General features: G+C 32.9%; 1 protein-coding gene across 1 annotated transcript; it reads right to left on the reverse strand.

Annotated features, from left to right (window-relative positions):
* Positions 1 to 12,371: 12,371 nt before the first annotated feature.
* Positions 12,372 to 20,142, reverse strand: LOC110019944 (thioredoxin 1-like). Its single transcript, XM_020717840.1, has 2 exons — positions 19,616 to 20,142; positions 12,372 to 12,913 (listed from the first exon to the last, which is right to left on the reverse strand). Exons 1-2 carry the CDS (start codon positions 19,860 to 19,862, stop codon positions 12,600 to 12,602), a joined length of 561 nt encoding a protein of 186 aa, XP_020573499.1. The 5' UTR covers positions 19,863 to 20,142; the 3' UTR covers positions 12,372 to 12,599.
* Positions 20,143 to 25,989: the final 5,847 nt, after the last annotated feature.

Consider the following 25,989-nt stretch of genomic DNA (forward strand, 5'->3'; position numbering starts at 1 on the left):
GTGAAACCATAATTGGTGCAGTGACTCATTTTTCTTTTAATAATTCAAAAGCTTTTAGGCACTCTTTATCAAAATTAAAAATTACATCTTTTTCAAGTAAATGACATAGAGGCAGTAATTTTTGAAAAGTCTTTACTATATCGCCCTTAGAATCTAGCATAACCTAAAAAACTCCTAATTTCCTTCACACTTGTTTCACACTTGTTGGGCAGGTAAATTAGCGATCACTTGAATTTTTGCAGGGTCTACTTCCATATCATTTTTTGAAATTTGATGTCCCAAAACTATTTCTTCTGCAATCATAAATTGACATTCTTCCCAATTAAGGACTAAATTTGTTTCTTCACAATGCTTAAGAACTTTTAATAAATGTTCTAAACATGAGTCAAATGAAGTTCCAAACACTGAAAAATTATTTATAAAAACTTCAATCCCTTTTTCAATTAAATCACAAAAAATAGCCATCATGCACATTTTAAATGTAGCAGGTGCATTACATAAACCAATGGGCATTCTTCTAAAAGAAAATGTACCATAAAGACCGGTAAAAGTTGTCTTCTCTAGATCCTCAGGAGCTTTTGTATTTGGTGATAACCAGTATGTCCATCCAAAAAATAAAAGTATTTCTGCCCAACTAGTCTATCCATCATCTGATCTAGAAAGGGTAATAGAAAATGATCTTTCCTAGTGACAAGAATTAATTTTCTATAATCAATGCATATTCATCATCTTGTAGCTTGTCTTGTTGGTATGAACTCATTATGTTTATTCAAAGTCATCACCTTTCTTAGGAAATGAGGTAGATAATTTCAACATCTAACCACTTTAGAATTTTTTTCTTAACAACTTCTTTCATAAAACGATTCAATCTCCTTTGAGGATCAGCACTGGGTTTGCAGTTCTTTTCCATATGAATTTTATGCATACAAATTGAAGGACTGATTCCTTTTATATCAACAATTGTCCATCCAAAGGCTTTCTTATAACTTTTTAAAATTTTCATCAAACTCTCTTCTTCTTCTGTAGTTAATTTTGAGGAAATTGTAATAGGTAATGCAGAAGAATCATCTAGAAATACATACTTCAAATGTTCAGGAAGCAACTTAAACTCAAGCTCAGGAGGTTTTTCATTTGATGGACAAAAATATGTATCTTTTTCTGTTGTGTCCAAAACTTCAAAACTTTCGTGAACATAATTTGAATCTTCCTTATATAAATCTTCATATTGATCCAATTCCTCTTCTTCCTTGTGTTCCAACTCTTTCATCTCAGATTTCTCTTCATAAGTTGTTTTGAAATGACATTCACTTAAGTATCTGATAACATCCATTCTATAACATTCATCATCTTTACCTTTTGTAGAGTATTTCATTGATTTGAAAATATTAAATGTAATTGTTTGATCATTGACGTGCATAGTTAATTCTCCTTTTTGTACATCTATCGTTGTTCTTCCTGTGGATAGGAAAGGTCTCCCCAAAATGATAGGTATCTCCTTATCTTCCTCCATATCTAGAACAATGAAATCAACAGGAAAGAAAAATTGATCTACTTTCACTACGACATCTTCTATACCTCATTTAGGATAAGTTATTGATTGATCTGTTAACTACAAAGTTACAGTAGGAGGGGTTATTTCTCCTAATCCCAATCTTTTAAATATTAAATATTGTTAAATATTGATAATGACATAAGGTTGATGTTTGCTCCTAAATCACATAAAGCTTTTCCATAAAATTTGTCTCCTATTGCACATGAAATTGTAAAGCTACCAGGATCTTTAAGCTTTTTAGGAAACTTTTTTGAAATATAGCACTGTCCTCCTCACTAAGTACAAATGTTTAGTTATCTTCAAACTTCATTTTCCTGTTAAGAAAATCCTTCAAAAACTTCACATAGCTTGACATTTGTTTCAATGCTCAAGCAAATGGAATATTAATTGTAAGCTTTTTAAATTTTTTCAGAAATTTTGAAAATTGTTTATCCAACTTTTGTTGTCGGAGCATCTGAGAATATGGAGGTGAGAGTTTTTTCAAATCAACTTTAACTGGAGAAAAGAGTCTCTCTAAACCTTTCGAAGCTTGCTCTTTTGGTTCTTCAATCTCCTCTTTCTACTTCAGTCTTTTTTTGAACTCTACCTTTCAATTCTCTTCCACTTCTGAGTTGAAGGGCTTTTACTTGCTCTTATTCTTGTCTTTTGGATTTTTTTTCGTATTACTAGGAAGTATTTCTTGAGATCTATTACTTTAAGAATTTTTTATTTGTCCTAATTGATTCTCAATATTTCTAATTGTAGCTCCTTGACTTTGTAACTGATTTCCCATTTGCAACATCACTTCTTCTATAGACAACTTCTTATCCTTAAATTATGGATTACTGTTAAATCATGGAGGATAAGTTGGTCTATAATTACTATTCCCTTGGTTGTTCCAGTTTCCCAATGTGTTTACTTGATTATTCCCCCATTGCTGATTATTTCTACTCGAACTATTGTTCCAGTTAAAGTTTGGATGGTTCATCCTACCTGCATTATAATAGTTTGAATATGGGTTATTCTGCTTATTGTTTATGACATTCAAAGTCTCTAATGATGCTTGAGAATCTATCATTTGGTCAAGCAAATTCTCTTCAATCATGGAAATTGGTTGAGAAAAATTCATTCTAAATTGGTCTAACTTTCTTGAAATTGTTGTAACTTGATTTGTTAGCATGACAAAAACATCAGTTTTGTGAATATTCGCTATTTTCTTAAGATTTACCATTTCAGAAGACCATTAAAAATTATTTGTAGTCATTTATTCAATTAAAGCATAAACATCAAGAAATGGTTTTGACATCAATGAACCACCAGCAGCGGCATCGATAATAGATCTAAGAGATTCAGTTAATTCATTATTAAAGTTTGAATTATTAATGAATCTGGTATAACATGGTGTTGACACTTTCTTAGGAGTTCTTTAAATCGTTCCCATGCTTCATAAATAGATTCCCCTTCAAACTGACAAAAGGATGTAATATCATTTCTAACCTTCGCAATTTTTTATGGTGAAAAATATTTAGCAAGGAATTTCTGCGCTAAATCACTCCAAGTTCTAATAGATTAAGGTGATAACGAATGTAACCATATCTGAGCCTTATCCCTCAATGATAAAAGAAAAAATCTAAGTCTTATAGAATCATCTGATACATCATAATATTTAAATGTAGCACATAATTCTAGAAAATTGCCAAGATGTAAATTTGGATTTTCAATTGGTGCTCCCCCAAACCGACTATTTGATATCATTTGGATAATAACAGGTTTAAGCTCAAATGAATTAGCCACTACAGCGGGTTTTTAAATACTATAATGAAGTTTATCTACCCTCTTAAAGGTCTAAACTCTTCAAAATTTTGATTATTTTGGTTTGAAATTTCTTGAAATTTTTCAGTAATTCTAAATTTTTTAATTTTTCTAATAGTTCTTTCTAATTCAGAATCGTAAGACACAAGTCCCGTGGAACCTGAACTACACACACATTACTATAAAACACATAAAATAAAATAAATAAAAATAAAAATAAAAACACACAAACAAGAACTTTATATGAAAACGACACTACAATATTCCTAACATAAATCTTAAGAGTTTAAATAAGACTTTGTAAAAATATAAATTTTGCTTCCTAAAAACTTCTTTTGAATTTTTTTTTATTTTCCGTATTTTCTGTATTTTTCATATTTTCCCTGTCAGCGGCGCCAAAAACTTGATCCCGACTTTCTATATAGAAGTAAAATGTGATGTATGCGATTATAGCTTAATTTCCTTAATAATTATTCATTATTTACAACAAAGCCAAAAACTTGATCCAAAGCAAAAACTAGGTAAGTTTTCCATTATGAAACAAATAAGAATATAATTATAATATTTAAATATGGGATACTACGCAAGTATACGTATCATTATCAAGTAATATAGAACTTTTTGTTTAAGCCCCGATTATCGATCCCACAGGAAAAATTGCTATATGTTTTTTAGGAATTTAGAAATTTTAGATGACAAAAATCTACTTAACAAAATATTCTTAATTAAACTTAAGATGCTAAAATAAGAATGCAAATTCAATTCCTTTTATAATTTTTAGTTAATGAAAATAAAGTTAGCAATTAATTAAATTAACTAAGTACTTGCAAGATGAAGGTGATATAAATAAAATATTTTTTTCCTTTTCATGAATGAGTAATAAGTAGAGAAATTCTGTTGTGGAAGTATTCTAAATGCGTTGTCCCAAATAGTAGCAATAATAGTCTTTACTCTTACTAGAGATGCTATAAAGAATATTGACTATTCTATAATTTGAATAGTCTTGAAGACCGACTAGGCATGAAAGATACTAGCTCTCACTCTAAAGTTCCCTCTTCTCCCTCCACCTGGGGACATCCACCTCTGTTGCTTCTACATCGAGACCATCTACCTCGAGAGCATCTACTTCTAGAGGAGAGTCTACTGAAACTCAGGATCAATTATTGATAAGAATGATGGATAATATTAATTTTACCGCAGATAAGTTCCAAAATCTAGAGCATTTTATAGATCATATTGATGGATATGTTAGAAGATATAGTGATTATGAGGAGAAATTTCACTCGTCTTTGGAGAGCCTGATTGGGGGTAACCAAGGAGTAGAATTCCCTTCATATAAAAAATATCCTGATTATGAGCCTGCGACATTTTAGGATAGCGGTGACACTCGGTGACACTAATGATGATGATGATGAGGAGAAGGACTAAGGTTTTTTATGTTTGTAATATGTGATGTACTTTATGGTGTGAACTTGATACATTTGAGTTTGTGTACTTGTTGGACTATGTAATGTGTTAGAGTTTTTGTTTAATTGTTATTGTAACGTTTGTGTTTTGTTAGTATTGTGTTTTAAATTCTAGGATAGTAATTGTTATTGTGTGTTGTGTAATGTGTTTTAGTTAGTTAAGAATGAACTTATTTCTATGTCTTATGAAAGTTGAAAATCTTGCTAGGTTTAATTTTAAACTTTAATTTCAAAAATTTGCTAGCCTGTATTTTCTTTTATCTTGTTAGTGTGTTTGTTTGCTTTTATGTCTGTACCTACTACTTAGAAGTCTAATGAATCTCTATATGTTAAAAAGTAAGAAATTTGATCAAAAATTAATTTTACTCATGTTTTTAGATTTGTACTTGTATAATTAGGGTATAAAAATTCCTATAAGCATGTTATTTCAATTTTTATTCACGTTTATATATATCTGCTGCTAAACTGTTTAATCTTGTTAAAATGGGGAGGGGATGAAAAATATTTTTAAAACTTGAATTTTATTTATTCTCAAATGAGATACCAGTGAATTTGATTTGAAAAGAAAAATGATCATGTATATGAAGTTATATTAGGGAAGTAAAATTTTGATTTATAGAAAATGAGTAAGAAAATTTAGTTAAAATTTTATAAGTGACGTAAACAAATTTAAAGCTAAAAGTTCTTAAATGTAGAAATGATAAATATTGTGTAACTATCTTTAGTAGGAGATTATGTATTTTTTGAAAAATATAGAAATATTAGACTTTTATATTTGAAACTTAAATTTCTTTTATTAAAAATAATTTTCATAAGCTATTATTATATTTTTAAATAAAAGAAAAATATCAACTCTTTGCTTTAGGAAAGGAAAAGTGAAATTCAAAATCATTAAAGGTCTATCTAGATATATTAATCCTTGCCTAATAAAAAAATAATAATATCCTAAAAGAAAAAGAAAGAAAAATAAAAAGAAAAAGAAAAGAAAAGTATGTGTTAAAAGAAAAAGAAACGAAAGTGATGGGAGGAGAAGCATGATGATTAGTGTCTAATCAAAAATTGATTCCACATCTGATCTTTTTAAAATATAAGACTTGAGAAACTCTCAAGCTTAATTAAGCTTAAGGATATAATATAGTAAGTAAAATTGTAATTAATAAAAATTTTTAAGTGAAAGAAATAAAATGCCTAAGTTCTATATTTGGAAAATCTACAAGTATTTCTGAATTAGATAGAAACTCATATTTTTCATACTTCTTCACTTTAAGGGTTTCTAAACTTTAAGTTGGTTTAATTCACTAGAATTTTTTCTAAATTAGACTACTATATTTCTAGAACAAAATTTTAGAAACTCTTAAACAAACTCTTATACATAATTATACTTATTTGATTTTTAAAGATTGAAGTGTCACTTGAGGACAAGTAATATTTTAAATTTAGGGTATTTTGATACACCAAAAATATATATAGTATTTTTAGAAACATTTTTATACTTATTTTTGAGATATTGTACTTTAATGGAAGATATTTGTGTTTTTTTTTCAGGTATATGTAAAAATGTGAAAATGCTAAAAGGAGTGAAAAATGGTCAAATTTGGAGCAAAAATGTAAAAATGGTGCAAAAGTATTTTGGCGCCTAAGCGCCAGAACCGGCGCTTAAGCGCCGGTGAAACAGAGAAGGCCACGCCTAAACCCCAGAGGCCCCTCACTTAAGCGCCAGAGGCAGTTATTTGATGGTTTTCGTCATTTGGCCGAATTAATTCATTTTGATGAATTTTTCGAAGGGACATTTGAGACACCTATTGGCTAAAATGAGTGGTTATAACCACCAAGGACAAAAATTTAATTGAAGGACTTGTGAAAGGAGGCATCCCTTGGTAAATACATCGAATCAGGACATATTTTGAAGAGATACCAAGATATCTCTTGGAAAATTATAAAAGAAGGAAGTTGAGACTTTTAGAAGGGTCCTAAAGAGTTCTGAAAAGTTCTTGAAGAAGTTCGTGGAGAAACTTTTGGAGAAAATTTCATGCACCAAAAAAGTTATTTTTCCTTTTGTTTTAGTTTTAATTTGAGAGTTAAGATTGTTGTTAAGAGAGGAGATTCAAATGAACTTCAAGAGTATGGTGGAGGATTTGAGATAAGTTTTATCTTTATTTTAAACTACTTTTGGTTTTAATCAAAACTTCTTGTTGGTTTGACAATGATTTCTACTTTTAAACTAAAGTGTGGTTTTATTTTCTCCATGGATTCTAAGTAGTTTTCTTTATCATTCTCTTTAAAATGACTTAATCTTTAATGTTGGAAGAATTCATGATGATTTAATTCCATGTACTTCATTTACTTCTTAATCTGGCATATCTAGATGTTAAAATTTATTGTGAGAACATGTAAGAACCGGACTGGTATTGTCTGAGTCAACAATTGGAAAGAATTACATGAGGTTGTGTGAATGAGAAGGTAGTTCATATGATTGAGTGCAAATAAATAGGGAAATAAAGGGTGTAGAGTTAGATGACTTTAGAGTGATAGGCTAAAGCCCTCAACTTGATTTATTGTTTTTAGATTTTGATACGAGATATTAGCCCCCAAGTGGAGGGAACCGAGGAAACTCTAGAGTGAGAGCTAGGATCTTTCCTGCCTAACCGGTCTTTAGAATTATTCAAATTTTAAATTAGCCAATGTTCTTTATAACATCTCTAGTAAGGGTAAAGAATAATTTTGCTCATATTTGGCACAACACAATTTGAATACTTGAATACTTGCACAACATAATTTCTATACTTATTACTGATTCATGATAAGGAGAAAGATATTTCGTATTCAATGTTTTCCTTTTACATAAACTTAAGTTATCTTTAATAAGTTTTTGTTTCATTATCAAACATTTTTATGTTAATTTCAAACATTAAGAATACCAAAAAGACTATAAATTTTATTCCTGTGATAAAAACTATAGTTTAAGTATGTCTTTTTAAAGTAGAAAGTTTATTACTTTAATTATCGCATATTGTATTCGAGGCTTAATCAAAAAGTTTTATATTACTTGATAATGATACGTATACTTGCAAAGTATCCCAATATATATTAAGTTAAAAAGTTAAATTTTTATTTTTTTCAGGATCAATTTTTTGGTATTGTTGCAAAGTAAGAAAAGATAAGTGAAAAATATAATCAAATACATTGTTATACTATTGCATATAAACAGTCGGGATCACACAACCACACCAAAACATCCACATCAACACATCCACAAACCACACCACCACCTCCACAAAAATCTTCTGTACCACCACCTCCACACCACCCCAACACATCCACACACCACCATCTCCACATCACACAATCATCTGACACCACCACACAAACACATCCACAACAACACACCACCTCCACACCACATTCCAATGCATCTACAAACCACACACACCAATGCATACACAAACCACACCACTGCCTCCACACCATCACCTTATCACTACACAACTACCCTACACCAGCACCTCCACATCAAACAACTCTACGACACTAGCACCTCCACACCACACAAACACATCCACACACCACTACCTCCACACCACACCAACACATCCACACACCACCACCTCCACACCACACAACCACACCAACACACCCACACACCACACCACAAGCTCCAAACTACACAGTAACATATCCACAAACTACACTGCCACCTCCTCATAACACAATCACCCTACATCACCACCTCCACACTACACACTACCACGTCCACACCACACACCACCACGTCCACACCACACCAACACATCCACACACCACCACCTCCACACCACACAACCACCCAACACCATCACACCAACACATTCATACGCCACACCACACACCAACACATCCACAATTCACGCCACAACCTCCAAACCGCACCAACATATCCACACACCACCACATACAAACCACACAACCACCCAACACCACCACACCAACACATCCACATACTATGCCACAAACTCCAAACCACACACCAACACATCCACAAACCACACATCACAACCTCTACAACACACACGAGTTATCTCACATAAATTCTAGTGAAATTGGAAATAGCAACATACAAATCCAGCTAAAATTCCGACTGAAATTTAAAATTCATTTTGACCATACTCAACACATACAAAGGAACTAAAATATTGTTATTAACAAATCCAACACTAAATTCCAACCACATTTCAAATTTCCCACTCAAATATCAATGTTCATAAGGATATCCAAATTCCCCACAGCATAAGCACTAAAGAAATCGAACATACCACATGCAGGGGGCTCGAAGCATTGCTAACAAGGTAAAGCACCAAAAATCCAAAGATCTCCCAAAGCACCAATCAAACCAACATTGCATCGAAGGCATAAACCAAAACCCATTTGGATGCAACATGAATCATCAAAACCACATAACATAACATATCAAACCGAAAATCACAAAAAATGAGCAAACAAAGACCACCAAAATCGAGCTAAAAGATGAAACCAACCAATATAAGGCGCACAACCACATAGAGAAGACAGAAAAGATGTGAAGAACAGAGAAGAAAAGAAGAAAAGGGAGAGGGCATGAGAGAATGCACAGCTCAACGAAATAACCACCAACCAAAGTGATATACCAAACAGAGCACAGCTCAACGAAATAACCACCAACCAAAGTGATCTACCAAACAAACAGAAGGACTTTCTCCACCACACAGAGCACATAGTGCATAAAACCACCAAAATTCGAGCGAAAGAAATGTGCAGGAGAGGGAGAAGAATGAAAGGGTCACCGAAATAACCACTCGCACCCGAAAATAGCCAACCATAAAAATGTCTAGCCACCGGAGCCACCGATACACAGGAGAGAGATACCTAGTCAGAAGAATCGCAGGAGAGAGTGGGGCCGAGAGAGATGAAGGTAACGTTAGAAGATGAGTCGCGAGGTAAATATGTCCGCGATTAAAAGAGGAGAAACATGGGCCACATGGTCGAACCCACGACCACATTTTAATGAATTTTTTAAGAACCGCTGCCGCACGCGAGAACCAGACGCATGAATTTGCATTTTTGGGTCAAGCTGTGCGAAAAACGCGGCGCCATATGGACCCTTAATTGAGATCATGAGCTTTAATAAATGAATCCAACATCATGCTATTCAAGTTTGTTCATTCAACAAATGAAGATTTACAAAATTATTTAAATCTATTTGATTAATTTATCAAACATTCATGAACAAACACTAATCAAGTCAAGCAACAAGTAAATTATTAAATGCACTATTCATTTATAATCCTAGATTATGAAGATAGCACTGGAGAAATAACCAAAAGGCCCCAAGCCATCTGTGAAGAAGGGTAAGGGCAATAACGGTAAGAAGCCAATGGCCTGCCTGCAAAATGCTTTTGATGCCTCATATCAAAACAAGTGGGATAGGATCACCTTCAACTACGTGACATAGAGCTCATCAACAATCATTCGCTTAGATGAATATAGATGTACAATCGTCAGCATATAATCCAATTAATTATTATATATCTCGGCCATCGCCACAACTAATTAATTGTCAACTCTCCAATTCAAAAATATTTCCATCAATTTTTTTTTTTTTCGAGTAATATGAATATTTGCCATACACAATCGAGACTTAGTCATCGCCTACATTGTTCATCTAGATAGCGTACACATCTGGCTGCATGCTTCCCCTTTTTAATGATAATTTATATAATATTTTTTGAACTTCAGAAAAAATAGAATACAAGTTGACTTTTTTTTCAACATAAATACTCGTGTCTACTGACTTTTTTTTATTACAAAATAAATAAAAAATAATCACAAATGAAGCCTAAGGAAAAATTATTCCGTGCAGACACCACATGCAGAGATGCATACGGTGTCTGATCTCCACCGTCCATCACGGCTTCGGTAGGACTTTAAAAAAAAAACATTAAAAATAGGTCCCAACAAAGCCGTGATGGACGGTGGAGACCGAATGAGTTATATATCTCGGCCATCGCCACAACTAATTAATTGCCAACTCTCCAATTCAAAAATATTTCCATCAATATTTTTTTTTTAGGTAATATGAATATTTGCCATACACAATCGAGACTAGTCATCGCCTACATTGTTCATCCTGATAGCGTACACATCCTGTTGCATGCTTCCCCTTTTTAATGATAATTTATATAATATTTTTTTAACTTAAAAAAAATAGAATACAAGTTGACTTTTTTTTTTTCAAAATAAATACTAGTGTCTACTGACTTTTTTATTACAAAATAAATAAAAAATAATCGCAAATGAAGCCCAAGAAAGGAAAAATTATTCTGTGCGGACAACGCATGCAGAGATGCATGTGGTGTCCGATCTCCACCGTCCATCACCGCTTTCGTAGGACTTTTTAAAAAAAATATAATTAAAAGTGAATCCTAACAAAGCCGTGATGGACGGTGGAGATCGGACACCGCATGAAAAAATAATTTTTCCTAAGAAAGAATTGCAAAAAGATATATTTGCAACAACCACCCCATAGTCGAGCGAAAGATGGCTGTGCACACGACAGCAGAACCTTTTTTTGCATGTCACTACAAAGGAGAGAATTTTAACCGAAATCAACCATTCACAGTTTTATTTTAATTGCCAGTTATCACATTTCTGAAGCAACCAAGAGAATCTTTCTTCAACAAATAATAATAAAGAAAACAATTCCCGCGCACGCCATAGTTTTACTAATTATAAAATCAACATCCAACTAATTCCATTAACTTCACTAATTGAAAATTAATCATGACAAGAGCAAAAATACTTTCTTTTTTCCTCTTTGAATAATGATAATTTCATAAATAGTTAATTTCATGTGGCATTTGTGTAAATTTTCAAAATAAAATGTAACAGTATAAAGATGTACATTACAATCTTGTTCGGAAATTTAGTAATGTATAATTCAAAACATGTAAATTTAATTGATGATGAATCACACTATAATCTTTCATATTACGATAAGGTTCCTCATGAACCGACACTGACCCTTAAAATTAAACTCTAGCTCAAGCACAATTAATTAATCAAACTCAAAACTCAAACAAAAGATGGATCGAGTTTGGCTTGGCTTGGCTTGTACAAGCATTTCTATAGTTTCCTAAAACATATTTAAAAAAATATATATATAATATAACTTATTAAATTAAACATTAACATTAATTTTAATGTTTAAAAAGCATCTCAAACTCCCATAAAAGTGCACAAGCCTCTCATGACAGCCGCCGCAAAACGCATGTAATAAGGAAGATTTACATAAAAACCACTCAATCCAATGTATTTACATAACACCCTAAAATCAATTTCTACACTTTACCTATGCATGAAAAGGTACATTTAACATTTTCAAGATTAAAAATGGAGGTACTAATTATTTGATATTAAAGATTTGGGTTAATGTAAAAAAGCAAAGTTTAGGTGTTAGATATGTAAATATATATGAGTTCGGTGGTATGTATGTATGTAAATGTCCCATAATTAAAAATCATACAGCTCTTTGAAATAGAAGAAAATGCTCATGAAAACAAAAGTTTAATAATCTTAGGTGATTGATAGTGGAGATTTTCCGGAAAATAACAGGATTGCAGCATGCTGCAAAGAAGAGCATCTACAACCTACTCATATATAACAAAAGACAGAAGAAAAATCCACAGGAAAAAATAGTATAAACATATTTGCATCATCATGAGGCGTTAGGTAATGAAAAATAGAGCTGCTAATAATGGAAGGATTGGAATTGCTCACCTCTATACAAACTTCTCTATGGAGGTAATCAATGCGCTCTCTGGAACAGCCCCAATGACAGCATCTTTCTTCTCCCCGTTCTTAAATATGATGATCGTTGGGATGCTTCGAATGCCGTATTGGGTGGCGATTTCCGGGCTTTGATCTGTATTAAGCTTAAAGCACTTCATTTTGCCTTCATATGTCTTTGATAGTTTGGCGATGACCGGAAGAATCATGCGACAGGGGCCGCACCACGGAGCCCAGAACTCGACCATCACAGGTTTATCAGACTCCAAGATCAGTGATTTCCAGGTTTCTTTGGTCACATCAGGCACTGCGATGGCATCAAGATTCAACACAGGTGTGTATGATATATTGTGCACAGAAAATAACAATCATCCTATACTAGATATAAGATTCGGAGAGCTTTAAAGGGTTAAAGGCTATGCATGGATGTACAAGTCTTATTAGCCCATTCATTGAAGATTCCTAAAATTAACATTAGCCAATGCTTTTCTTTATTTTGCAATCTCTATAATCTAAATCTATCGGATAAGCAAAATATCATTTTCCTATTGCTAGAATCAATGAACTCACTTAGATAAAAATATTATTTTCTTCGAGTCATGGCATCTTTAGTTAGCCATTTTCCTTCAAATCTATTTTACATATATCATATATAAATATTTTATTCAGTTCATCTTTTTCACTGAATTGTACATGCTCAAACCAAAATAATTTAATATTCACTATCTAAAACATAACTGCATTCCATGTTATGAATAGGAAATTAATTTTCACTACTACATCTTAAAACTCTCCATATATAAAGCAAGATCATAAGATCTAATAGTGGGCTTTTCCATTATTAGACTTATAAGGCCTAATTCAATGCTCGATCCCATATATTCAAAGGGTATAGTTGACACAGCCTATTGTCTAATAATTATCCAAGGCCTAATCATCTGCATATATAGTGCAAAATAAATATGGCTTATAACTCAAACTGTTCATACCCAAAACTATATGAATGATAGAGTCGACAAGGCCTACAACCAATACTATCTCAAATTCCAGCCCTTTAACATGGGTAAAAGAGTCGAAAAAACCAAACAAAGACGAAGAAACATTGAGCACAGAATAAGTGATGCAAGCAAGATTCCTAAGCTAGCTTCAACGGATGGGTAAATATTAAATATCATCGATAATAGTAATAGAAAAATTGCAAACAAAGGATAAGGTTCACATGTGCTCTTTATTTATAAAAAAAAAAGGGATAAGGTTCACATCAACTAGTGCATAAAGTTGGTCTCAATTTGTGTGCCAATATGCTCAATACCTAAATACTAAACCATGACAATCAAGCTCAACCTTACAAAATTTATTCTAGAAATCAATCAATACATAAACTAAATTTTACTCAATTGTTGATCCACTGCCACAAAACAAATGTAAGTGTGCTCTGATCTTTCATCCCATTTAATATACAAAATCATTGAAAATCATAATTAGAGGGTGCCTTTACCAAAAAAAAATCATGTGTTACATACCTTCAAAGAATAAAAATTCTCACTCTTATGAGGAGCATGTTTACATATCATAGTTGAATTATTTCATGAGCTTATTCTCAATTCCTTGAATTTACTATCCTTTCAATTCTTCTTTCTGAGTTCACAATCAATCATCTACTAAATAATTCTATACAACTTTTTTCTTAAGATTATTTTGTATGAAGAGTTGATGTCCATGATCAGTCGTGGATTTCAACGAAAGCTATCAAATTGCTGTAATATAATACTTTGCAAGAAGCACAAAACATATATTTAAATATTTTTAAAATTAGCACAAAAATTCATTTCATCAGGTTCATTTTTTTTCAATATGGGTAGATTGATATGGAATTACCAAGGTCGGCGGCTTATAGGGTTATTTGTTTTTGTGATATATTGGCTTAGGCAGTAGAGTGATTGTAGACTTTACATTATCTTATTTCAAGCTATATTTTCAATAGCATTGTTTCCCTTTGGTGATGGAAAAAGATATAAGATTCAAGTAGTGGAGACTGGGCTTAAATATTTTTAGAGCTTAGTCGCTTACTGCAGTCAGAATGATTGGTTGATTTTAAGGGAATGAGTACTCTGTTCGGGAGAGCCATCTGACAGCACCACGTAAAATTTACCGAGTTGTTACGAAATCAACAGTTCATGGGCTGGCATTGTTTTTACATAGACTAGTTTCATCTATTTGTGTCAACGCGGTGTATAGATTAGTTTCATCTAAGTGTGAACGAGGTGTCTAATGGTCTTGAAGTTGTCTGCATGCAGAGTCATCCTATAGGTTTGTAGGGTTTGTGGTTTCACAAGCATAAACTTCTTTTCAAAAGAATTGGCAATTCCCACAGCTTTAGCTGGTTCAATCAGCCAAAAGGCATACCATAAATCTGCCACTTAAACCAATTCAGATTTGGAAGGCTAGAATTTTCAGGAACTACATGTTTATAAATAGAATTAAAGCATGGAATTTGAGAACTTTTGGCCAGAATAATTTTTTTTGCAATGCCAGCCTTGTGAGGGCAAATTGGATATATAATTCATTTGAATTTATCATATGAAGAAAAACAGATATTTAATGGAAATGATCTCATTGTACCATCATAACATAATGTTTACTTTGGTAATGTCATCCATTATATTTTTTTATATAATTTGTTATTGGCTATTTGGTGTTCATGCTTTGGTCAAAAAGTGATATATAAGAAATCTGATTTTGTGAAAAATTAATTCATTTGCTAACCAGATTTACTTTACTTCCAAAGTATTGTTGAAATTCTCAAAATTGTGGGATCATTTCATTATCACTTGGGCTTAAAGATTATAATTCAATGTTTTGATTTAAGGATAACAAGTACTTGGATTGATTAATATATTGTAAAAGATAAATGCTCAAGTTCCAATGCATCAATGCATAACAAATATCAAACCTTACGAAAGCCCTAATGTTGAGTCATCATGCATCAAATATGAGTTTTAGGGTTTGTAATATTGATCTGTTATAAATACTACAAAACCATGCAACAACCACACAAAATTCATATGCCATGAACTCCTAACCTTTAACAAATATTCTTTACCTGATGACAATCGAAACATTCTGAAACTCAATTCAAAAGAAATTCAATTGCCTTTTTCTAGAAATTCAAAATAAAAAAAGTCACACAAATGCTTTGCAAAGTATTTGTTGAAAACAAGACTGTCAAACATGGATAAAATTAATCACAATGCCAAACCAAAAACAGCATACAAAAAATAAAAAATAAAGACCAAGAAAGTTGAAAAAGTGAATAATTTATCAACAAAAAAAGTAAATCACTTGTATATTGAGAAAACTTATGCTTGAACTCATCAGATCTCTCACTTGATTAAGGTATTGAATCTCAATAATACAAGGAATCACATAAGAGTTGAACATCACTCAATGACCAATAAGGTTGCAACTGAACGACATAGTTGATGGGTGACTTCAGGTCTCCCAAAGACCTGACTACGGTGTTCTCTTCTGGCTGCCTCAACTCACATTTCAACAAGAGCTACTCAAACTCCGTTGTGAACTCCTCTAATGAAAACTCCTGATGTAAGTGATGTACCATCAAGAACATGTCCTGGGGTAGTGTGGGATTAGATACTTTCTTAGTATCTCCTTCACCTTCTCCCTAGGCGTGATATTATTCCTATCTTCTCCCTATTTCACTCTCTTATGATTCTCCCACAACAAAGAGACACTCTTCTTCAACTTTATGGTAAGTTCCTGATCAGCTTCCGACACTTGTCTCCTCGGTGGCATAACTGTAGTTTAGATTTGGGAGGTGATTGAGGGTGTTTGAGGCTGATTTAGGGTGTCGGATAAAACTTATGATTGTTGCTTTTAAAATCAACAAAAGGGATTAATGTTAGGTCAATATTTGGTGGATTTAAGTCACCCTAGAATGAAACTAGTGTTAGGGTAGCTCTGATACCAAATGATACAAAAATTAAAAGAGCACTCAAAGGAAAAAAAATATTATTACTGAATGCAAAATCTAAAATTATAACGAACAGGGGGTTGCCAAAGGGCAATATGTGTGATTTGAACTCGAGACCTCAAAGTGGAATACTATAACCTCAACCACTAAACGTCAAATAAACTCTTAAATAGACCTACTATTATTAAAAGTGGGCCCCACTCCAATTAGGCGGCAACCCTAGGCCTAAAGAGAGCTGACAGACCCTCCCTTAACACTAACTAAATTGGTCCAGGGTCCCCCCAGCTACCAAGTTACTTTGAGTGCTCAAGAAACTAACCCATTAGAATTTATTGTTTCTTTTACTCTTCAAGATCAATGTAGTTAACAAACTTTTAACTTCTCCCATTTCATTTCGCATACTACAATGCAGCCAGTTCACCCAGTTCCCTTTCATATAAAGAATAAAAACATTGATGATGTTGCCCAGGTAAAGCGTCATAGGTAAGTAAACTGCTAGTTCTTTTTCTTTCACATAGTCACCTTTCATAAATATTCATTTAGCTCATCAAACATGATCGACAATTAAATATATCATTAAAAAATTGAGGCCATATCTTCTTCAATTTAATTCATCTAAAACTCGAAGTAGTGTATATATGTGTCGGTTTGATTCTCCACTCATCTTAAATAGAAAAATACTAGGAAGAAAAATAATCATCAGTTGTTTCTTTAAACAATTTTGCCATCAAAGACTCGAGCTTCACCAATTCCTTTTCTAGCAGTGTCTTTTTTCCTTCACATCCGTCTAGTATCTTCCAAATTTACATTGTTTGTTTGCTCTTTAACAGTAATTCAAAATAATTTATCTGGACAGTTGAGTTTCTATAAAATCAAAGTATATTTTTTACCGAAGCTAAACTGTTTGATAGAATTGAGTGAAGTTAATTTCCAACAAAAAAAAAAACAAAAAAAAATCATTGAAACTTTCATCAGTGTGTTATGTAATTGTTCATAACTGATCATTTGTATTGTTTATATATTTAAAATATCTAGTAAAACAATTTCTCTATGATTTACTTTTTCTTAAATAGATTTTTAAAGTTATGGGAGAGAATAATTGAACATTGGTTATGACGTGATACAAAAAAAAGTTTAAATCAAAATGTATTCATGTCGAGCAAGTCTACTAAGGGAAGCTATACATTTATTGGGGGATGAAGAAGTACAAAGAGAGTAAAAAGAATCTACATATGATTCTTGTTGATTAAGAGAGAGTAAGGAGAATTTACATATGATTTTTGTTGATTAAAAAAAAGCTTATGATAAAGTTCCAAGATAAGTAATTTGGAGAGTTCTATAAATGAAAAGAGTTGACATTGCTTATATTCAACTAATTAAGATATGTATACTAAAGATTTTACTTGTGTTTGAACACAATGAAGATTTACTAAGTATGTTCCAATTTTAGTTAGATTGCATCAGGGTTCGGCTTCAAGCCAATATATTTTTGATTTAGTCATGGATGTTCCTATTGGACATTTACAGGAGGATGAACATTGGTTTATGTTTTTCACTGATGATATCCTTCTTTTGGATAAGATTAGAGAAAGTAAGTTTAGAAAAAACTTGATTTATGGAGGTCAACTTTAGAATCTAAAGGTTTTTGCTTGAGTAGATATAAAACTGAATACATCGAATGTAATTTTAGTAGTAGTAGATCTAGTGGCAGGCTTGTAACAATTGGTGATCCACTCATTAAAATAAATGAACATTTTAGACATCTTAGGTCTGTTGTTCCAAATGATGGTGAAATAGTTAGGGATGTTATTAGTAGAATTTAAGTTGGATGGTTGAAGTGGATGAATGCAGCAGGCATATCATGTGATAGAAAAGTACTACTTAAACTTAAAAGAAAATTTTATAAGATGGTGGTGAGAGGACCTGCAATGCTTTATGGTGCAAAATATTAACCTATAAAAGAGAGGCATAAAAATAAGTTAATTGTTGCTAAGATGAGAATGCTCGGGTGGAAGAGTGGATTTACACTTAGAGACAAAATGCGAAACTAATATATCCGTGAAAGGGTTGGAGTAGCTCTAGAGACTGACAGGATTAGAGAGAGTCGCCTTAGTTGGTTTGGTCACATCAAATATAGACCATTTGATGACCTTGTTAGGAGAGTAGATGTTTTAAATTTGACTTGTGTTAAAAAAGTAGAGATAGACCTAAAAAGATTTGGGCAAGTTGTATAAAAATAATCTTATTTTATTAGAATTGAATGTAAAAATCACACTCAATAGAACCAAATGGAGAAAAAGAATTCATGTAGCCAACCCCAATTAGTGGGACAAAGGCTTCTTGTTGTCGTTTTTGTTTTTACAGATTTTTTTCTATATTTTCTTATGAAAACTAAAGAAGGTAAAGAATTAATTACTCTATCACTTGTTGCAACCCCGCTTTAAGTCACAATAAACATTGTCAATAATAAGTTGAGTTTATTAAAAAACCTCAATATATAAGTCACATAAACAGTGTCAAAAAATCAGTTTAGTACTTGTCCTTCATCTCCAAAAGGGGGTCTGGGATTCAAATCTTGAAAAAAAAATGTTAATAACAATTAGAAAGATTAACGCCAGCATGAAGTGTTTGAGCAGACAACAAAACTTATTTAGATAATAAACTTAGGAAAGCAAAATTTCATTAAATACGTAAAAAATATGCAGCGCCAAAAGAAATGTCGTGAAAATGAAACCAAAGTTACAGATGAGCGCAGAGTAGGAATCTAGAGCATGCAATCGTTAAATGCTCCGCATAATTGATGCCACCATCAAAACGTGATTGTAAGGGTTTATATAATTATCTCTATAATTTCTTCATTACAAAACAAATAGATAGAATCTACTATATAAGGGATACTGATATATAGAAGAGTCGAATACAATCCCCAAATTAATTCAGCTCCAGCACAATAATATCGCAATCTTACCCGAATAAAAGATCAAAAGCTTATCAAACAAAAAGAACGGAAGAACCTACCGTCCAAAGCCGTGTTCTGAGCCTCGCAAACCACAGCTCTACGGCGAGAAACCCTACCACTCGTCAGTTGCACCACAAACGAGACCCTCGAAGAACGGCATGCCACTCTCAGACCCTTGAACTCCGAAATGAGACCATGCGTGAGGCATCCTGGAACAGAAGTAGCCACCGCGCGGGAAGTAGACGCTACCACAGCGCCAGGACGAGCGCGTGGAACTGAGAGCGATTCCAACACAACAGCAGCCATAGCGGAAGCAGTATCAATATGCGGAAATCTCGGCTTCTGAACCTGGAAGGAAGATGGGAGTATGAGGGATGAGGAACCCTAGATTTTGGGGAGCAATTGTGGTGGTGATGAGGGAGCTCTCTGTTGATATGTAGGACCGGAGGCCTGGCTCAGATTGGATAAAGGATGAGTACCACAGCCAGATGAGCCCACAGGCCACCGTTGTGTGGCGGTGGCTGATCGTGTAGCCACTGCCCCGTTCCGGAGAAAACTTTGCTACAGCAACGGCTACAGCAACGGACGGTATCGTTTGGCCGGGCTTTAAGTCCGATTTGGGAGCAGTTGAATACAGATTTATTAAATTTATTTATTTTTTAATTCATTAAATTCAAATTTAACTTGAATTGAATGTAAAATTTGAACTTTAAACACGAAATTTCATAAATTCATGGAAGTTAAACTTTCTTATGTTTGGTTGGATTCAATAAATTCGGACAATAAATCTATTAACAAGGCACTAACCGATACCCCCTTTCGGTGTGTTTGAGAGCATTTTCTAAGTGTTTTTCATTTTGAAAAGTTGATAACAATTGTTGGGAGCCAAGTTTCCGGATATGCCCATTTTGGAAATGGTGAAGTCGTGAACAGCAGCCATACCCTCAGTTGTGCGGTTATAATCGTAGTCTGGGATTGCATTTACCATCTTTCCTTTCTTCAATTTGTTAATTAATTTGTTTTATCCCCTCTCCTCCTCCCTCTCTTCCGCTTTGCAGTATATATTCGGTGTTAGGCCACATTTGTGATCCTCTTCTCTTCTCTCATGTATTTGATATCGCATCTCTCTATGTATCTCTAAAACACTTACGTCCTTTATTGGTTTCTTCTGTGGTTGGGGTTTATTGCTCCTATTTTTATTCATGTGATTGTGCCTTAGGGATTCTCAGTTTTCTTAGGTGGTGGTTTTTGGTGTTTCTTGTTTAGCTTATGTGGTTGTGTCATTCAGGCTTTATGGTGGTGGCTTGTTGCTTCTCATTTTTCTTCTGTGGTGGTGGATTCGTGCTTCTCGTTTTACCTTAAGGATTGTATCTTTGGGCTTCTCAGTTTTTTGATGTGGTGATAGTTCGACGCTTCTCCTTTTACCATGTATGTATGCATTGGGGCTTCTTTGCTTTCCTTTATGGTAGTGTTTTAGTGCTTCTCGTTTAATTTATGTGGTTATGTCATTATGGCTTCTCGTTTGTCGTATGTGGTGGTGGTTTGTTGCTTCTAATTTTACCAATGTGAATCTTCCTTAGGGCTTCTCAATCTTTCTCTGTGTGTTGGTTTGGTGTTTCTCATTCTACCTATGCGATTGTCTCTTTGCTCATTGGAGCTTCTCGATTGTTCTATGTGGTGATGGTTTGGTGCTGAATCTTCCTTAGGGCTTCTCAATCTTTCTCTGTGGTGTTGGTTTGGTGTTTCTCATTCTATCTATGCGATTGTCTCTTTGCTCATTGGAGCTTCTCAATTGTTCTATGTGGTGATGGTTTGGTGGTTCTTATTTTACCTATGTGAAATTATCATTGCCCATTAGAGCTTCTGGGTTGTTCTATGTGCTGGTGGTTTGGTGTTTCTCATTTTACTTATGTGCTGTGTCAAGGGGCTTCTCAGTTGTCATATGTGGTGTTGGTTTGATGCTTCTCATTTTACTTATGTCGTTATGTCATTAAGGCTTCTTGATTAGCGAGTATGGTGGTGGTTTTTGTGCTTCTCATTTTACTTATGGTTGTGAAATTAGGACTTATTGGTTGTCCTATGTGGTGGTAGTTTAGTGCTTACTGTTTTCCCACATATGTTGTGTCTTGAAGCTTGTCAGTTTTCCTCTATGGTGATGGTTTATTGCTTCTAATTTCATCACAGTTGTTGTGCCTTGGGGTTTCTCGTTGTGTTATGGGTATGGTAGTGGTTTTAGTTGTAGCAGTGAACTTTACTCTTAAAGCCTTAAGGTAAAATCATATATGTAAACATATAGTAAGTAAAATTCTTTATATGTTTCGTGCAACATCCTAAGATGGAGTGATATGTTTGATTGTTGTGGGTGTAGTCTGATGGTTTGGTGGTCTCTCTTGCATGCTAACTATCGGTGATGTTGTGGGTGTGGTTTAGTAGTCTCTATTGGATGTTTGTTGTTGGTAGGGGTTGGCTCTAGTTTTTGTTGAGGCTCTGCATTGATGGTTTTGAAGTGTGTGATTTTTACGCTTTTGGTTTTTTGTAATTTTTTTTATAGCAATTATGGAAAAAAATATATAGAGCCAACCATTCGCCAATTGTGACTTATATAATTGTCTCCACTTGTTTGTCACAGAAACTTGATACACCTAAAATATATAGTATTTATGTACACATTTTATACCTATTTTTGAGGATATTGCGCTTTAATAGAAGGTATTTGTGTGTTTTTCTTTCAGGTACACGCTTTAATAGAAGATATTTGTGTGTTTTTCTTTTAAGTATAATCAAATGGATGAAAATAAGTGAAAGGACTGAAAAAAAGTATCAAATTTGGAGCGAAAATGAAGAAGATGTGCAAAAGAACTGTGGCGCCTAAGCGCCCAGAACTTGTGCTTAGGCATCAGGGAAACCGAGAATGCCGCGCCTAAGCGCCCCATACCTCGTGTTTAAGTTCCAGATGTAGTTACTTGATGATTCAATGAATTTGGACAAATTTTTGAAGAGGTGTTTGAAGCAACTCTTGTTGAAAACGTGCGATATAGTAAATGGACACGAAAATACATTTAATTAGCTTTTGAAAGAGGCAACTTTTGGAAGATTCATTGAATGTGGACACATTTTGAAGAGACACCAAGGAACATTTTGAAAAATTATAAAAGAAAACTTGGACTGGATTGAATAACTCTCTCACACACGCCCCTCCAGCGCCTTAGGCACTCTCACACACGCCCCCTAGAGCCCCTAGAGAGAATCCTGTGCGCCCACCATAGCCACGCCATCAACACCTCTCTCTCATAGATTAATTAGGATACTTTTTAGAGACAAGAAAAGAGGAGTTGTAATGTGTGAGTAGAGAGTATTGTAAGATAAAGGAAGAGAAGAGATTCAAAGGAACTTCAAGAGTTTGGTGTAGAGAATTTGAGATAAGTTTTTATCTTTGTGACTATTTTTAATGTGACTATATTTGATTTTAATTTAGACTTCTTATTTGTTTTCATGATTTCTACTTTTGAACTTAAGTTTGTTCATGTTTTCTCTATGAATTTTAAATAGTTTTCTTTATCCTTTTCTTTAAAATGATAAGTGATTAAGTGTTGGATGAGAGTTGTGTGAAGTATTAATCTTTAATGTTGGAATAAGTTGTGATGATTTTAAACCTTGTACTTCATTTACTTCTTGATTTTGCCAATGAAGATGTTAATATTTGTTGTGAGAACATGTAAGATCTGTGATTGTATTGTCTCAGTAAACTAATGATAAGAATCACAAAAGATTGTATGGATGAGAATGTAATTCATATGGTTGAGTGCAAATAAATAGAAAAATAAATTTTGAAGAGTGTAGAATTAGAGGGCTTTAGAGTGACAGGCTAAAACCCCCAATTTGGTTTATAGTTTTATATTTTGATACAAGATGTTAGCCCTTAGGTGGAGGGAAAAGAGTGAACTCTAGAGTGAGAGCTAGTATCTTTCATACCTAGCCCGACTATTCAAACTTTAAATTAACCAATGTTTTTTATAGCATCTCTACTAAGGGTAAAGAATACTGTTGCTTCTATTTGACACAACACAATTTGAATACTTCTATAACATAATTTCTATACTTGTTACTGATTAATGATAAGGAGAGAAATGTTTTATTTATATTTCCTTCATCTTACGAATATCTAGTTAAATTTAGTTAGTTGTTTACTTTATTTTCAATTATAAAAAATATAAAAAAGAATCAAACTTTAATTCTTATTATAACATCTACAGTTTGAGTAGTACAGTCTGAGTAGGAATATTTTGCAAAGTAGAATTTGTTATCTAATTTCTTCTGACTTATTTAAAGATAGAAATTCTCCCCGTAGGTTCAATATCCGAGATGCATAGTATCCCATATTTAAATATAATAATTGCATTCTTATTTGCTTTAAAGTCAAGTTTTTGGTGCAGTTGCAAAGTAAGAAGTATAAGAATAACGATACACATACTTGTATAGTATCTCATATTTTAATATAATAATTGCATTCTTATTTGCTTTGACGTCAAGTTTTTGGTGCAGTTCCAAAGTAAGAAGTATAAGGAAAATTAATATTATAACTGCATACATCATACTGTCAGATAAAATCGGGATCAAGTTTTTTGGCGCAGTTGCTGGGGAGAATAAAATTAATTTGAAGAAATTTTTAGAAATAAAATTTCTTTTTTAGAAAATCTTATTTAAACTTCTAGATTTATTTTAGGAATATACTAGTGTTGTTTTTATGTAAGTTCATGTTTGTGTGATTTTATTTTTTTTGTTTCGTAGTAATGTATGTGTAGTTCATGTTTTAAAGGACAAGTGCCCTATGATTCTGAATTAGAAAGAACTATTTGAAAAATAAAAAAAAAAATCAAAAATATAGAAAAAGATAAAAAATTTTAAGAATTGTCAAACCAAAATAATCAAAATATTGAAATAAATTAAGAATTTAGACTTTTAAGAGATTCTGCAAACCCTACGGTAGATGAACTTCATTATAGTATTCAAAAACCTGTTGCAGTGGCTAATTCATTTGAAATAAAATCTTTTATTATCCAAATGATATCAAATAATCAGTTTGGAGGAGCACTAACTGATGATCCCCAACTGAATATCCAAACTTGCATCTTGCCAATTTTCCAGAATTATGTGCTACATTTAAATTTGATGGTGTTTCAGATGATGTTATAAAACTTAGACTTTCTCCTTTCTCACTGAGAGGGATAAAACTAAGATATGGTTACATTTGTTAGTACCTGGATCTAACAGAACTTGGGGTGATTTAGCACAGAAATTCCTTGCTAAATATTTTCCACCATAAAAAAACTGCAAAGTTTAGAAATGATACTACATCTTTTTATCACTTTGAAGGGGAATTTATTTATGAAACATGGGAACGATTTAAAGAACTCCTTAGAAATCATCCACAACATGCTATACCAGATTAGTTAATAATTCAAACAGTTTACAACGGATTAGCTGGATCTCTTAGATCTATTATCGATGCCGCTGCTGTTGGTTCATTGATGTTAAAACCATTTCATGACACTTATGCTTTAATTAAAGAGATTGCTACTAATAATTTTCAATGGTCTTCTGAGAGGGTAAATCCTAAGAAAGTAGCAATATTCATGAATCTGATGCTTTTGCAATGTTAGCAAATCAAGTTGCTGCAATTTCAAGCAAGTTAGACTAATTTGGAATGAATTTTTTTCCACCAATTGTAATGATTGAAGAGAATTCATTAAGTCAAATAGTAGATTCTCAATCATCACTAGAAACTTTTAATGTCATAACTTTGAATGTCATAAACAATAAGCAGAATAACCCATATTCAAATTATTATAACCCATGTTGGAAGAACCATCCTAAATTTAACTAGGATAATACTTTGGGTGCTAATAATCATCAATGGGGGAACGACCAAGTAAACCCAATGGGAAACTAGAGCAACTAAGGTAATAGTAGTTATAGACCTACTTATCATCAAGGTTTTAACAGTAATCCATAATTCAAGGAGAAAAAAGTTATCTATAGAAGAAGTGGTGTTACAAATGGGAAATCAGTTACAAAGTCAAAGAGCTACAATTAGAAATATTGAGAATCAATTGGGACAAATAACAAATTCATTAAATAATAGATCCCAATGAACACTTCCTAGTAATACAAAAGTAAATTCAAAAGACCTAGTAAATCCAAAAGACCTGAATAAAGAAAAAGTAAAAGTCGTTCAACTTAGAAGCAGAAGAGAGTTGGAAGGTAGATTTCAAAAAGACATTAAAGTAGAGAGAGAATAAATTAAAGAGCCTGAAGAGGATGCTCCGAAAGGTTTAGAGAAACCTATTTCTCCATTTAAAGTTGACTTGAAAAAACCATCACCTCCATTTTCTTAGAGACTTCGGCAACAAAAGTTGGATAAAATTTTTTCAAA

This window comes from Phalaenopsis equestris, unplaced genomic scaffold (genome assembly GCF_001263595.1).
Source record: "Phalaenopsis equestris unplaced genomic scaffold, ASM126359v1 Scaffold000088, whole genome shotgun sequence".
Taxonomy (NCBI): domain Eukaryota; kingdom Viridiplantae; phylum Streptophyta; class Magnoliopsida; order Asparagales; family Orchidaceae; genus Phalaenopsis; species Phalaenopsis equestris.